General features: G+C 45.2%; 1 protein-coding gene across 6 annotated transcripts in view; it reads left to right on the top strand.

Annotated features, from left to right (window-relative positions):
* Nucleotides 1-9,824, top strand: part of LOC111964221 (kelch-like protein 13) — a 58,122-nt gene extending 48,298 nt beyond the window's left edge. For all 6 annotated transcript variants that reach the window (XM_023988022.2, XM_023988023.2, XM_023988019.2 and 3 more), the window contains 2 exons: nucleotides 450-563; nucleotides 9,273-9,824. In XM_023988022.2, the coding sequence (XP_023843790.1) occupies nucleotides 450-563; nucleotides 9,273-9,760 (602 nt within the window). In that variant the 3' untranslated portion in view covers nucleotides 9,761-9,824. The remainder of the gene's footprint in view (nucleotides 1-449; nucleotides 564-9,272) is intronic.
* Nucleotides 9,825-12,630: the final 2,806 nt, after the last annotated feature.

The following is a 12,630-nucleotide window of genomic DNA, read 5'->3' as shown; positions in this document are numbered from 1 at the left end:
AATCAGCTTTGCCCTCTGTCTGGAAACTTGATTGGACAAATAATTTTCTAACCTGACAAATCACTGCACAATTGAGAGGTTCCAGATGGAGTGGAGTGAAGAGAACATCCCAGTCTGGCACCAGGCACTACTGAATTATGATAAGAGCCTTCAAGTGGAGTGGTACAGAGTAGGCCCTAATTATGTAATGGGGAGTAGATGCACCCTCCCTAGTATCTCTGTATAGACTAGAGTCACTGCAGGGTAGGAGCTGGGGAAGGGGCTAGGGAGGGGAGTGGTGGTTGGTGGGGGGATGTCTGCTTTGTATTTAGGTTCCTGGTTCAGTAGCTCCCACACGGACACCCTCCAAGGCTGCATTTGCAACTATGTTTGTTCTCCTTAGTTCTCTCTTGAACTACTTTCCCCTTTAATACTCTGTTTGTTTTCTCCTCTATTTCTTCCCCATGCAGCCACAGTGGAGTGCTACAACCCCAGYACAAACGAGTGGACGTACGTCGCTAAAATGAACGAGCCACACTACGGCCATGCAGGGACGGTGTACGGTGGTTACATGTATATTTCAGGTACGTTAGTCCTATTAGATCCGGGGTTTGGTGAGCTTTTGTACTATGGGGGATAGTAGATTGACATGGTGTAGTGCTATTGTTGTTCGTTAGGCCTACTCATCTTGTTGGCTGATGAAAAGTACATGTGGACAGTTCTTCTAACATGTTCAATATGCGTCTCAGAATTGGATAAGAAGGACGCACACCGGTGCGTTCCCGATGTGTCTGTCTTCACTTGAAGCCTACTTCGGAGCTGAGGTGCCTATGAAAAGGACCCGATCAATTGAGGTCATTGGCTAATAAGAATTGAGATATCTGACAGAGCTATGTAAGGGAAAGGTGCTTCAATGCGCGGCGATTGGCAGCCAGGGGAAGGGAATTATAATTATTATATTCAGCCCAAGGGCAAAATGTCCACTTTGGCCAAAGGCATGGATTTTTTTTAGGGGGCATCACAGCCTCACAAGGAGCATGCCACTGGGAAATTCGAGGTCTGGTGAGAATATTATCAAGTGCTTGTCAAATTGTGATTGAGAGACRGATGAAGTGTGTGCAGCCTGTGCAAGAAACAAATCTGAGCTCATGCTTTTCATGCAACTATTTTCAAATCATTAGAGTTGCATCATGCAGCCTTTCTTTGTTCACCACTCCACACAGAATATCAGCATGCCCACACTCCCTCGGAAATMGTTTGGAGAAAATATTGTTTCTATGTTATTCGGCTATGTTCAATTGTGTTCTTCATACTATAAAATAATGCCACAGAATTCTAAGCAAATCTTGTCTGCTAAATGAACTAGTGTAAAAACACCCATATGGCATAGCCACATCAGGACCTAACATAAGGACAACACAGAGTATGCTATTCTGTTCTTCTGGAGTAGACTGCATTTTCTTTATATCATGTTTCTTTAGACCTGTCTAAAATAAATCATGGATTTATTGTGAAGGTGTAGGCTATATTACATTGATTTATTAGACTTTTTAAAATGTAGATGTTCCAAAAGTCAGCATCAGTGGTTGTAGGCTGTGTGTGGAAGCCAGGAGATTGTAAACATGTTTGTTAATTAATGGTCAATTACCGTGAGACAGTTATTTTCTTGACAATCACCGGCTGACAATTTCATGACTGCCACAGCCCTACGTGGTACCCCAATGCGGCGCACCACAAACTGAGCATTCATTTTCCAGAATCAATGTTCATTGATACTCCCGTTTTAGTAGTGTTCTGTGTGGAATCTGAGTAGTTGAGACATAAAAAGGGTATAGTTAGAAAAGGTCACTTCTCTTTTACAATAAAATAATATCTCTGTTTCAGTGTCCGTATGACCAATTCTGTTGGACCAAACCTCAAATTTAAATAGCGAGTTGAGACCACTTGTCAGAGGAAGATGTGATCTCTCAGCTGTGTTGGTGTGAGAGGCAGGGAGAGGGGCTTGGTGTGTGTATGTGAGAATTGAAGGTGCACACAGCACAGGAGACGAGACCAAAAAGACAACATGAGAACAAATGGACATAAAACGTAACAAAAACCTTGATTTATCGCGCAAAAACATACGTTTGAATGAATTGGATATATCCCCCTACTGTGATGTCAGTAAAGCATCCTTCATTAGAAGGTCATACAGTGGCATCCTGCAGACCTCACCCCCTCCCTTACACATCACATTGCTGGGGTCCAGTTCMCTGTGATGTTTTTGGGGGGATATTCTAAAGATGATTGGAAGTAATGATTGTGTAGTTGTCTGACTTTGGTGCTACTAAATCTCCTGTCTCTCTGTTGGAGTCAGCCCTGTGCTTGTTTACTTCATAGGATTGAAATCAAATCCTGCCTTAAGGAGAGATGAGCCCCAGTTTCCCAATGTGCGACTAACACAAAGTGATGCTGTACAGGGCAAAAGAGAGGGAAGGATAGATGAGTGAGAGAAATGGGAGGGACAGGTTGATGACTGTATAGGAGGTGCAGAACCATAGAGCCACAACACACAGGCAAGGTTATGTTCATCTCCCTTGGCCTCTGGGCACAAGTGTTCATATAAGCGTAACCCAGCCACCTACCCCGAACACCATAACCCTCCCTCACCCASRMGCACCTCACCTGCTCTGCTCCAGCTTGAGCCTCCATTAAAGTAACAACATGGGCTTGGTGGCTCTAACATTAGCATTTTAGCTTCCCAGCCGAGGGGGTTACTGCCTCATCCTCCATGTCAGTGGTTCACGTTTTGGTTTTTGCCTAGCACTACACAGCGGATTCAAATAACCAACTCATTGTCAAGCTTCGATGATTTGAATCAGCTGTGTAGTGCTCGGGCAAAAATCAATACGTGCACAAAGGGTAAACCCTGGTCTATGTATTTCTGTCTCTGGTTGGCTTATGGTCTGACTGACACCTCTGGGTTCCTTTACTGAGAGGAAAAGGGAGGGGTGATGGTGTTTGAACTATTAATACACCAGAAAGTCAACTTCCCTCCCTGTGAGCATCTCTTAGTGTCATCATGATCTCACTGCACGTGTACCTCACTATAGTTACAGTAGTCTGCCTGGAGGAACTGAACAATGGTTAGGCCTAAATATCTCCACCTTCCCAGATAGATGTCTGTACTGTACAACTTAATGATTAAACAGGCTCCCATCAAGCACAGAGGCAGGCTTCATTCTTCCAAGGTTACTGGCAACATGCACAGATGAGATTTTCTGACAGCCTGCATGTTATYACCTCTCACTAGTGATGGTAGTCAGGTGGAGTTGAGTCATTTTTTTGCCTGTGTCTCAGTCCGGGAGCGCACCCCGTATCTCAGGGGTCATGACCTCACTGTCCAAGGTGACTCACATGGGGGTGCAGGCTGTGTCTCGCTGTCGGTCCAGATCAGGTGCTGGGCGGTGGCTGTGCTGGCGTGCTGTCTAAAGACATCTTGTCAGGTGAATGGAGCTGACACGCTGAGTCAAGCCACAGGTCATCATTGCTCTGGTCTCACTCTCAGGGTGGGGCTCAGACCCCTAGCCAGCACGGCTTCACATTACCACTACTGTCACACAACACAACGCTACTGGAAACCGCGGGGGAGGCGGCACCTTTACTTCAATCTGGAGTACAGTGACCACTGATTCACTTATTTAAATAAAAAAATCTAAATATCATGATTATGATCACAATAAATGCATTTTATTTTCCTCTTTGTCTGTGTTTTGATCTGTAAAGAAGGATTTATTTTAATAGGATTCTCTTCTATTTCCATTTTATCTGCTCTACAGTATATCTCTCTGGCTTAAACCAACTGCCTCCTGAAGCTGCCGGCCATCCTGTCTATTTATCATCGTTGGGTATTTTTGGAACTTGCTGACCCCATGGTTTTGTGTCTCTCCTCTGTGTTCCCCGCCTCGATTCTTTGGGTCTCATTTGTGCCAGCACTGTGCTTCCTCCAAGCAGGTCATACATTTTTACGACGGGTCAAAGCACCGGCACAATTTTATCTCCACGAATAATTCGATAAATGTGCCAGGAAAATGGCAATCATTGTGAGTTATCAAGAGGGCACTGCGATCAATGAGCTCAGGAGTCTTTGAAAGGACAACCATTTATACTGTCTTAAAGATACTAATATTTTTTWGCATCTCCGAATGCTTGCAGTTGTTTTCTATGCAAAAACTTTTGCCTCTGTTTTAAATGAAAGCTCCAATCGTCTTTAAACTGATMATACACATTCCTTAATTAAAGGCGGTAATTAATAGTAATAATAAATGATCATGGTTAATTTTTTTTGGTACTTTTTACCCCCTTTTCTCCCCAATTTTGTGATYTCTAATTGGTTGTTAKTTAGACATACAGTTGAAGTCGGAAGTTTACATACACCTTAGCCAAATACATTTAAACTCAGTTTTTCACAATTCCTGACATTTAATCCTAGTAAAAATTCCCTGTCTTAGGTCAGTTAGGATCACAACTTTATTTTAAGAATGTGAAATGTCAGAATAATAGTAGAGAGAATGATTTATTTCAGCTTTTATTTCTTTCATCACATTCCCAGTGGGTCAGAAGTTTACATACACTCAATTATTATTTGGTAGCATTGCCTTTAAATTGTTTAACTTTGGTCAAATGTTTCGGGTAGCCTTCCACAAGCTTCCCACAATAAGTTGGGTGAATTTTGGCCCATTCCTCCTGACAGAGCTGGTGTAACTGAGTCAGGTTTGTAGGCCTCCTTGCTCGCACACGCTTTTTCAGTTCTGCCCACAKATTTTCTATYGGATTGAGGTCAGGGCTTTGTGATGGCCACTCCAATACCTTGACTTTGTTGTCCTTAAGCCATTTTGCCACAACTTTGGGAGTATGCTTGGGGTCATTGTCCATTTGGAAGACCCATTTGCGACCAAGCTTTAACTTCCTGACTGATGTCTTGAGATGTTGCTTCAATATATCCACATAATTTACCTTCTTCGTGATGCCATCCATTTTGTGAAGTGCACCAGTCCCTCCTTTAGCAAAGCACTGCCACAACACGATGCTGCCACCCCCGTGCTTCACGGTTGGGATGGTGTTCTTCAGCTTGTAAGCATCTATCTTTTTCCTCCAAACATAATGATGGTCATTATGGCCAAACAGRTCTAATTTTGTTTCATCAGACGAGAGGACATTTCTCTAAAAAGTACGATCTTTGTCCCCATGTGCAGTTGCAAACCGTAGTGTGGCTTTTTTATGGCGTTTTTGGAGGAGTGGCTTCTTCCTTGCTGAGCGGCCTTTCAGGTTGTGTCGATATAGCACTCGTTTTATTTATTTTGTTTTTCCCATGATGTCAAGCAAAGAGGGACTGAGTTTGAAGGTAGGCCTTGAAATATATCCAAAGGTACACCTCCAATTGACTCAAATTATGTCAATTAGCCTATCAGAAACTTCTAAATCCATGACATAATTTTCTGGAATATTCCAAGCTGTTTAAAGGCACAGTCAACTTAGTGTATGTAAACTTCTGACCCACTGGAATTYTGATACAGTGAATTATAAGTGAAATAATCTGTCTGTTAACAATTGTTGGAAAAATTACTTGTCGTGCACAAAGTAGATGTCCTAACCGACTTGCCAAAACTGTAGTTTGTTAACAAGTAATTTGTGGAGTGGTTGGAAAAACAAGTTTTAATGACTCCAACCTAAGTGTATGTAAACTTTGCTTTACAAGCAAAGCATTTGTGTTTAGTGAGTCCACCAGATCAGAGGCAGTAGGGATAGTGGTGGAAAAAGTACCCGGTTGTTATACTTGAGGAAAAGTAAATATACCTTTTAATAGAAAATGACTGAAGTAAAAGTCACCCAGTAAAATCCTACTTGAGTAAAAGTTTTAAAGTATTTGGTTGTAAGTATACTGAAGTACCAAAAGTTAATGTAATTGCTAAAATCTAAGTATTAAAAGTAAAAATATAAATGATTTCAAATTCCTTAAATTAAGCACTTTTTTTTTTTTTTACGGAGAGCCAGGGGCACACTCCAACACTCAGACATAATTTACAAACAAAGCATTTGTGTTTAGTGACTCAACCAGCTATGACCAGGGATTCTCTCTTTAAGTGTGTGAATTAGACAATATTCCTGTCCTGCTAAGCTGTCAAAATGTAACTAGTACTTTTGGGTGTCAAGGAAAATGTATGGAGTAGAAAGTACATTATTGTAGTGGAGTTAAAGTAAAACGTTGTAAAAAAATATATAAATAGTAAAGTACAGATACCCCAAAAAACTACTTAAATAGTACTTTAAAGTATTTTTACAGTACACAGAGTAGGGATGACTCAACCAGCTATGACCTGATTCCTGCTTACAAGCAAAAATTAAAACAGGAAGCACCAGTGACTAGATCAGATGGTCAGATGAAGCAGATGCTAAGCTACAGGACTGTTTTGCTAGCATAGACTGGAATATGTCCCGTGATTCCTCCAATGGCATTGAGGAGTACACCACCTCTGTCATTGGCTTCATCAATAAGTACATCGATGACGTTGTCCCCACAGTGATCGTACATACATACCCCAACCAGAAACCATGGATTACAGGCAGCATCCGCACTGAGCTAAAGGCTTCTTGAGACACTGCTCGCTTAACCCGGAAGCCAGCCGCACCAATGTGTCGGGAGGAAACACTGTACAACTGGCGACCGTGTCAGCGTGCATGCACCCGGCCCACCACAGGAGTCAATAGAGTGTGATGGGACAAGGACATCCCGGCCGGCCACACCCTCCCCTAACCCCGGGACAATGCTGGGCCAGTTGTGTGCCGCCTCATGGGTCTCCCGGTCGCAGCCGGCTGCGACACAGCCCGATATTGAYCCTGGATCTGTAGTGAGCCGCTATGATGATTAGTTTTAACAAAAAACTGAACATTGAGTCTCTGAGATTCTTTTGTCAATTTTTTGGAAACAAAATCTATCCTATCTCCACATTTGCTGTAAAAATATATCTGCAATAGAGCTATCCTTCAGCCATTAGAAGCCCTGAAGGTTGTTGGCTAGTTACATCAGTTAGTGTAAGATGCTACTTACCTTGGGCAGTGAGCTGCAGCTCAACATACAAAAGAACCACAGCCTGTATCAAGCTGCTGTTCTATTAGTGGGTTTGATATGTCTTTCTTGTCTCAGAGATTATTTTAATGATGCTCTCTCACTCACTCTCTCACACACACACACACACACACTTGAATAACGAGAATGGATCGAACTCTGGCATCTAAGTGTTTGCTCTAATGATCGAGGAGGAGGCTGGTGTTAGACTTCTGATCAGTCAGGGCCACTGACTAAAAATAGGTCTGTATAGATTGAGTATGGGAGGGAGAGCGGGAGAGAAAGAAAGAGGTAAAYAAAGCGAGAGAGATCATTGGGCAGCAGTGGTTGAATTGGGGCTCCATTCAGCATGCACTGCAGATCCTCACCTCGCTGGGTATGCTCGCAGCCACTCTGCACAGCACAAGGAGGAAGGGGTGCCTGCCTGGCTCCCACCCAGTTGCATGCTGGGATTGTGTTCCTCTTTATTTTCAGCCTTCCCTATAGACATGTCCTGTTTTTTTTTTGTTTTTTTTCTGCAGCTTTGTGTGTCCCTTCTATTCCTTTGTTTCCACCATTACGGTGCCTATGTGTACACGCCAAGGTTATTAGTTAACTAAAATAAAGTTTCTGTAAGATAAAATAGTTTTGAAAAACAGTTTAAAACTATACTGGAACTATTATCTTTGGCTGCTAAAATAAACATAAATTATGTTCAGGTTTTTTTTAATCAAATGGGTTTTCAAGCTTTTTTTTCCTAATGGGGTGTTCGAGCTTCTGATTCTGGTGAGTAAATGTTTCAAATAAGATTAGCTTGTGCATCACTATCGCTAGCTATCACCAGAGAGGAGAGGTGACACGAGAGGATTACCTCCGCCCAAAATCAGGCCCCGCGAGCTAAGCGCAGACCTTTTAGCATGGAGGTCTATGAGAGTGTCAAATTACATTTGGCTTATTTGATCAAATCGAGTAATGTTTAGGTTGTTATAAATGTAATGATAGAAGTGGATTCATATGACATTCTGTACCTTTGAGAAAAACTACTTAGTTGTGCCTGTTGTTCACACACGTATCTGCCCTCTCATTGGCTAGAATGGTCCCAATTGATCTCGTCTCCTCCCAATGGCCTTCCATCTATGAGGACATGTATTTTAATTGTTTGAGCGGTTACTTGAACATCTTTTCAAAATAATAGACCATCTTTGCTATCACTAGCTAACAACAGGAAACTCAAGAAATCCAGGGCAAAGACAGAGAAAGCGAGACGTCAACTCTGGTCTGCGTATTGTCTCCGCGGAGGGGACAATACGACTGTGTCATCGACTGACTGATTGCTATAACATATGATGTGTTCAGCTGATACTTAAAGTACCTATCCAGATGTTGAAAGATCTGTCAGGCGTCAGCAATGTCTATGCTCTGGAATTAAGATTGATTCATAATTTAAACCTAACTAAACCTATGACGTTCCTTATTACTGACGACTAGTGGCATGAAGTGACATCCTAAAAAACCTAACTATAGACCTACCACACATAAATGGCTCCTAGCCTCTCACGCATAGACTACTCTCTGTCCCTAACAATACAACTGAAACTAAATCAGATAATCATGTCGTCTTTCTATCAAACTAAATAAAAACTAGTAAATCAAATCTGAAAAGTAACTGAAACTAAATAACAGAATTTTAAATAAAAAACGAYTAGAAATAAAAATGAATATAAAAACACAAAACTATAATAACCTTGGTACACATGCACTGTATTATAGTGTTATGAATTTCTGATTTATTTTATTTGTCAATATATTTTATTGCAGGTATGTGGCTGAGAAAATGTGTGTAGTGTGTGTTAGTGGTGCTAAGCATGGGCTAATTGTGTGTGTTGCTGGGGAGAGCAGCCGTGTGTTTCTGAGGGGGTTGGGTGGAGTAAAGTGAACTGGGGGTTCAGGATTACATGCTCTGCAAGGCCAGTCACAGTGCTGTGGTCTGGCCATGTGACTGACAGGACAGGAGCTGGTCAAGGCCCAACGTGGCAACACAACGTGGCAGAGCTGAATGTAGATCTAGGTTGAGGCCAGGATAGAGTTACTATTAGGTCCAGTTCAATTGGCTCAGGCCGTTAAATGCTTTTGATTAGACCCCAGGGCGGTAACCCCAGGAAATCAATGTCATGGGTCTTATTTAATATGGTTTTGTTCTGTGTTGCAGGGGGAATCACTCATGACACGTTTCAGAAAGAGCTGATGTGCTTTGACCCAGATGCAGACAAATGGACTCAGAAAGCGCCCATGACCACGGTGCGTGGCCTGCACTGTATGTGCACGGTGGGCGACCGCCTCTATGTCATCGGAGGGAATCACTTCCGGGGCACCAGCGACTACGATGACGTGTTAAGCTGTGAGTACTACTCCCCGGCCCTGGACCTGTGGACGCCCATRGCCGCCATGCTGCGGGGCCAGAGCGACGTGGGCGTGGCCGTGTTCGAGAACAAGATCTACGTGGTGGGTGGCTACTCGTGGAACAACCGCTGCATGGTGGAGATAGTGCAGAAGTACGACCCGGAGAAGGACGAGTGGCACAAAGTGTTTGACCTGCCTGAGTCGCTGGGCGGGATCCGAGCCTGCACACTGACCGTGTTTCCTCCAGAGGACTTGATGGGCTCCCCCTCCAGAGAGTCACCCCTCTCAGCACCTTGAAGAACAGGGGGGGAGCCCACCCCGCTCCTCTCACACCCCCACAACACCCTATAGACATTGTTTGCACTTCTTCTTTGGACTACATCTGTACTGCATCCCGATACAACCCTTCCTCCCCCAAAGCTGTGCAGAACCCCCCTCCCTAGTGATGAAATCCACATACCGATATGGTTTGGCAACCTAATTACATGTTAATGTTACATATTCGGTATATTTTGGCAGGAAATACCTTGACTTGAAGAGTGACTTTGCAATTCAACTTTTCTACCTGATGTCTTTTGAAGTTTTTTATTATATCCTTTTTTCTTTAGAACGTTGTTATAGCGGGTGTAAAAACCCATGCTGTTGGTTACCATACTGACTCTGTTTTAGTCTGCCAGGTTAGGGCGCACGTTGACCCCAGCGAGGCAGGATAGGGGCAGCTGAGCTCCACATAAGGCAGAGATGGTTTTTTAAACTAGCGGGTCGGCAACGCACCGGGGCGGGAACGCTCTTCTCCGCTCTGGTCAGTTTCATTCTTCTGCTTATTGGCTATGAAACCAGGTTAACCACAAATTGTGTTTTCCTAATATTTAATAAATGCAGAGATTTTGAAAAAAAGAATGGGTCTCGGCCCAAAAGTATCTATGCCATTTACTTAGGGCAATCTGGTGGCGCGTTCTCTTTTTTTATTGACGGGCTTAACGAACAGTCAACGTAATTGGTTTTAGAATCCTCGCTCTGGAAAGTGTATTTTCCCATCTAAAACACTGACGACGTTCTATTTGCTCTATTTACTTGTTGAGGAATAATCTCATTAGGCATTATTGTCCCATTCAGAGCAGCTTACAGCCTCAACCTCCTCCCCTCTCCCCAGCCTTGCTCTCCGACCGTCCCTGCTGTCCTCAATCGGGTCACCCTGTTTTTCGGTCCCCCCGCGCGTCTCTGCATTACTCCAAGTCCCCTCCTTTCTCTCTCCAGTCCCCTCCTCCTTACTCTCCATCCCCCTTCCACTCTCTAACTGCTCTTCCTAGCTCCACCTCTTTCTCCTTCCCCTCCCCTACATCCCCTCTCCCTCCTCCTACTCCCCTTCACCTTCTCTTCCATCCAGTCCCTCTCCTCCTCCTCCCCTCCCCCCTTGGCCAACTCCTTCTCTGCTCTCCAGGAACCCCTCCTTCTCTACCTCCAGTTCCCTCTCCTTCTTCCCTCCTCCTCTCAGTCCTCCTTCCTTCTTCCTCCAGTCCCCTCCTTCTCTCCCCCACCTACTCCCCCTCCCCCTTCCGTTCTCTTCTCAGTCCCCTCCTTTCTCTCCTCGCAGATCCACTTCTCTCTCTCCAGGTGCCCTCCTTCCTCCCCCTCCCCCTGACTCTCCTCCAGGTCCCCTCCGTCTTCTCCCCTCCTCTTATCTCCCCTTCCCCCCTCTACGTCCCCTCCTTTCTCCTCCGAAGTCCCCTCCTCTCTCCTCCATCCCCTCACTCCTCTTCCTCCCCTACGCTCCCCTCCCCTCATTCTCTCCTCCAGTCCCCTCCTTTCTCTTCCTCCTAGTCCCCATTCTCTCCTCCAGTCCCCTCTCCCTCCCCTCTTCCCACTACTCTTCCTCCCAGTCCCCTCCTTTCTCTCTCTCCCTCACTACTCCCCTCCCCCTCTCGTTCCCCTCCTTCTCTCCTCCGAGTCCCTCCTATACTCTCCTCCAGTCCCTCCTTCTTCCCCCTACTCCCCTTCCACCCCCTCATTCTCTCCTCCAGTTTCCCCTCACTTCTCTTCCCCCTCCTACTCCTTTCCCCCCCGATCTCACTTGCTCTCCTGCCAAGTCCCCTCTTTCTCTCCCCCCCTCCTCCTAGTCCCTCACCCCCTCCTTTCTCCTCCAGGCTCCTTCCCTCTTTCATCTACCCCCCTCTCCTCCTACTCCAACCCCCCCCTCCCCGGGCTCCGCTCCTCCAGTCCCCTCACTTACTCTCCCTCCAGTTTCACCCTCCTTCTTCCCTCCAGATCCCTCCTTCTCTCCCCCCTACTGCCCCTCCCCCCTTCATTCTCTCCTCCAGTCCCCCTTCTCTCCCCCTCCTACTCCTTTCCCCCCCTCCTTCTTCTCCCCCCTACTCCCCTCCCCCTCCCTTCTCTCCTCCATCCCCTCCTTCTTCCCCCCTTACTCCCCTCCCCCCCCCTCCTACATCCCCTCCTTCTTCTCCTCCAGTCCCCTCCTGCTCTCCCCTCCCCAAGCTAGTGTTGTCCTCAGAATGAACCAGTTGTCATCTGATTAAATAGAATAGCCTTTATTGTTCTCAAGATACAGGAGATTTTCAAGACAGTAACTGTAGATGTACACACAAAGTGAAGATGCAGTGTCTGCTGTCTTAATCCTAATCACAACCATAACCACTATTCTTCACTGAGTTGATTCCTGTCCACTGTGCCCAGTGATTCAGGATACRACCGTCCTCCACTGTCTCCTTTCACCTGGCAGACAGACGGTAAGGTCACCCACAACCTGGCCACCTGCCTCTGGCCCATTAAAACCTCAGTGGCAGCATATGGTGTCCAACACAAACAAATCTGCTACACGCTGGAGCAAGGAAAGGAAGACTGTGATATGTCATTGGTTGTTTTTGTTTGATGGTGCATGAAAGGATACACTATTGGGCACAGATTTTTTTTTTTTTTTAAGAAWAATGTTTCATATAGAAATATATGACTGAAAACATGTGAATGCTATAAGATGATCCAGTGGTGCCTCGGGCGGTGCATCTGGGCAGCAGCCTCCAGTGAATGTGCTCCATCGCCACCGCCTGCCCTTGTCCTGTTCACTCATGTCTCCTTCAGCTCCAGACCCTCAGGGCCAGTAGTGTGCTGGGCTATTTTAACACGTCCAGATTCCAGCGCCAGTTCGAGGGCAG

Source organism: Salvelinus sp. IW2-2015, linkage group LG5, assembly GCF_002910315.2.
Source record: "Salvelinus sp. IW2-2015 linkage group LG5, ASM291031v2, whole genome shotgun sequence".
Classification (NCBI taxonomy): domain Eukaryota; kingdom Metazoa; phylum Chordata; class Actinopteri; order Salmoniformes; family Salmonidae; genus Salvelinus; species Salvelinus sp. IW2-2015.
This window is presented reverse-complemented; position numbering and strand designations above follow the sequence as displayed.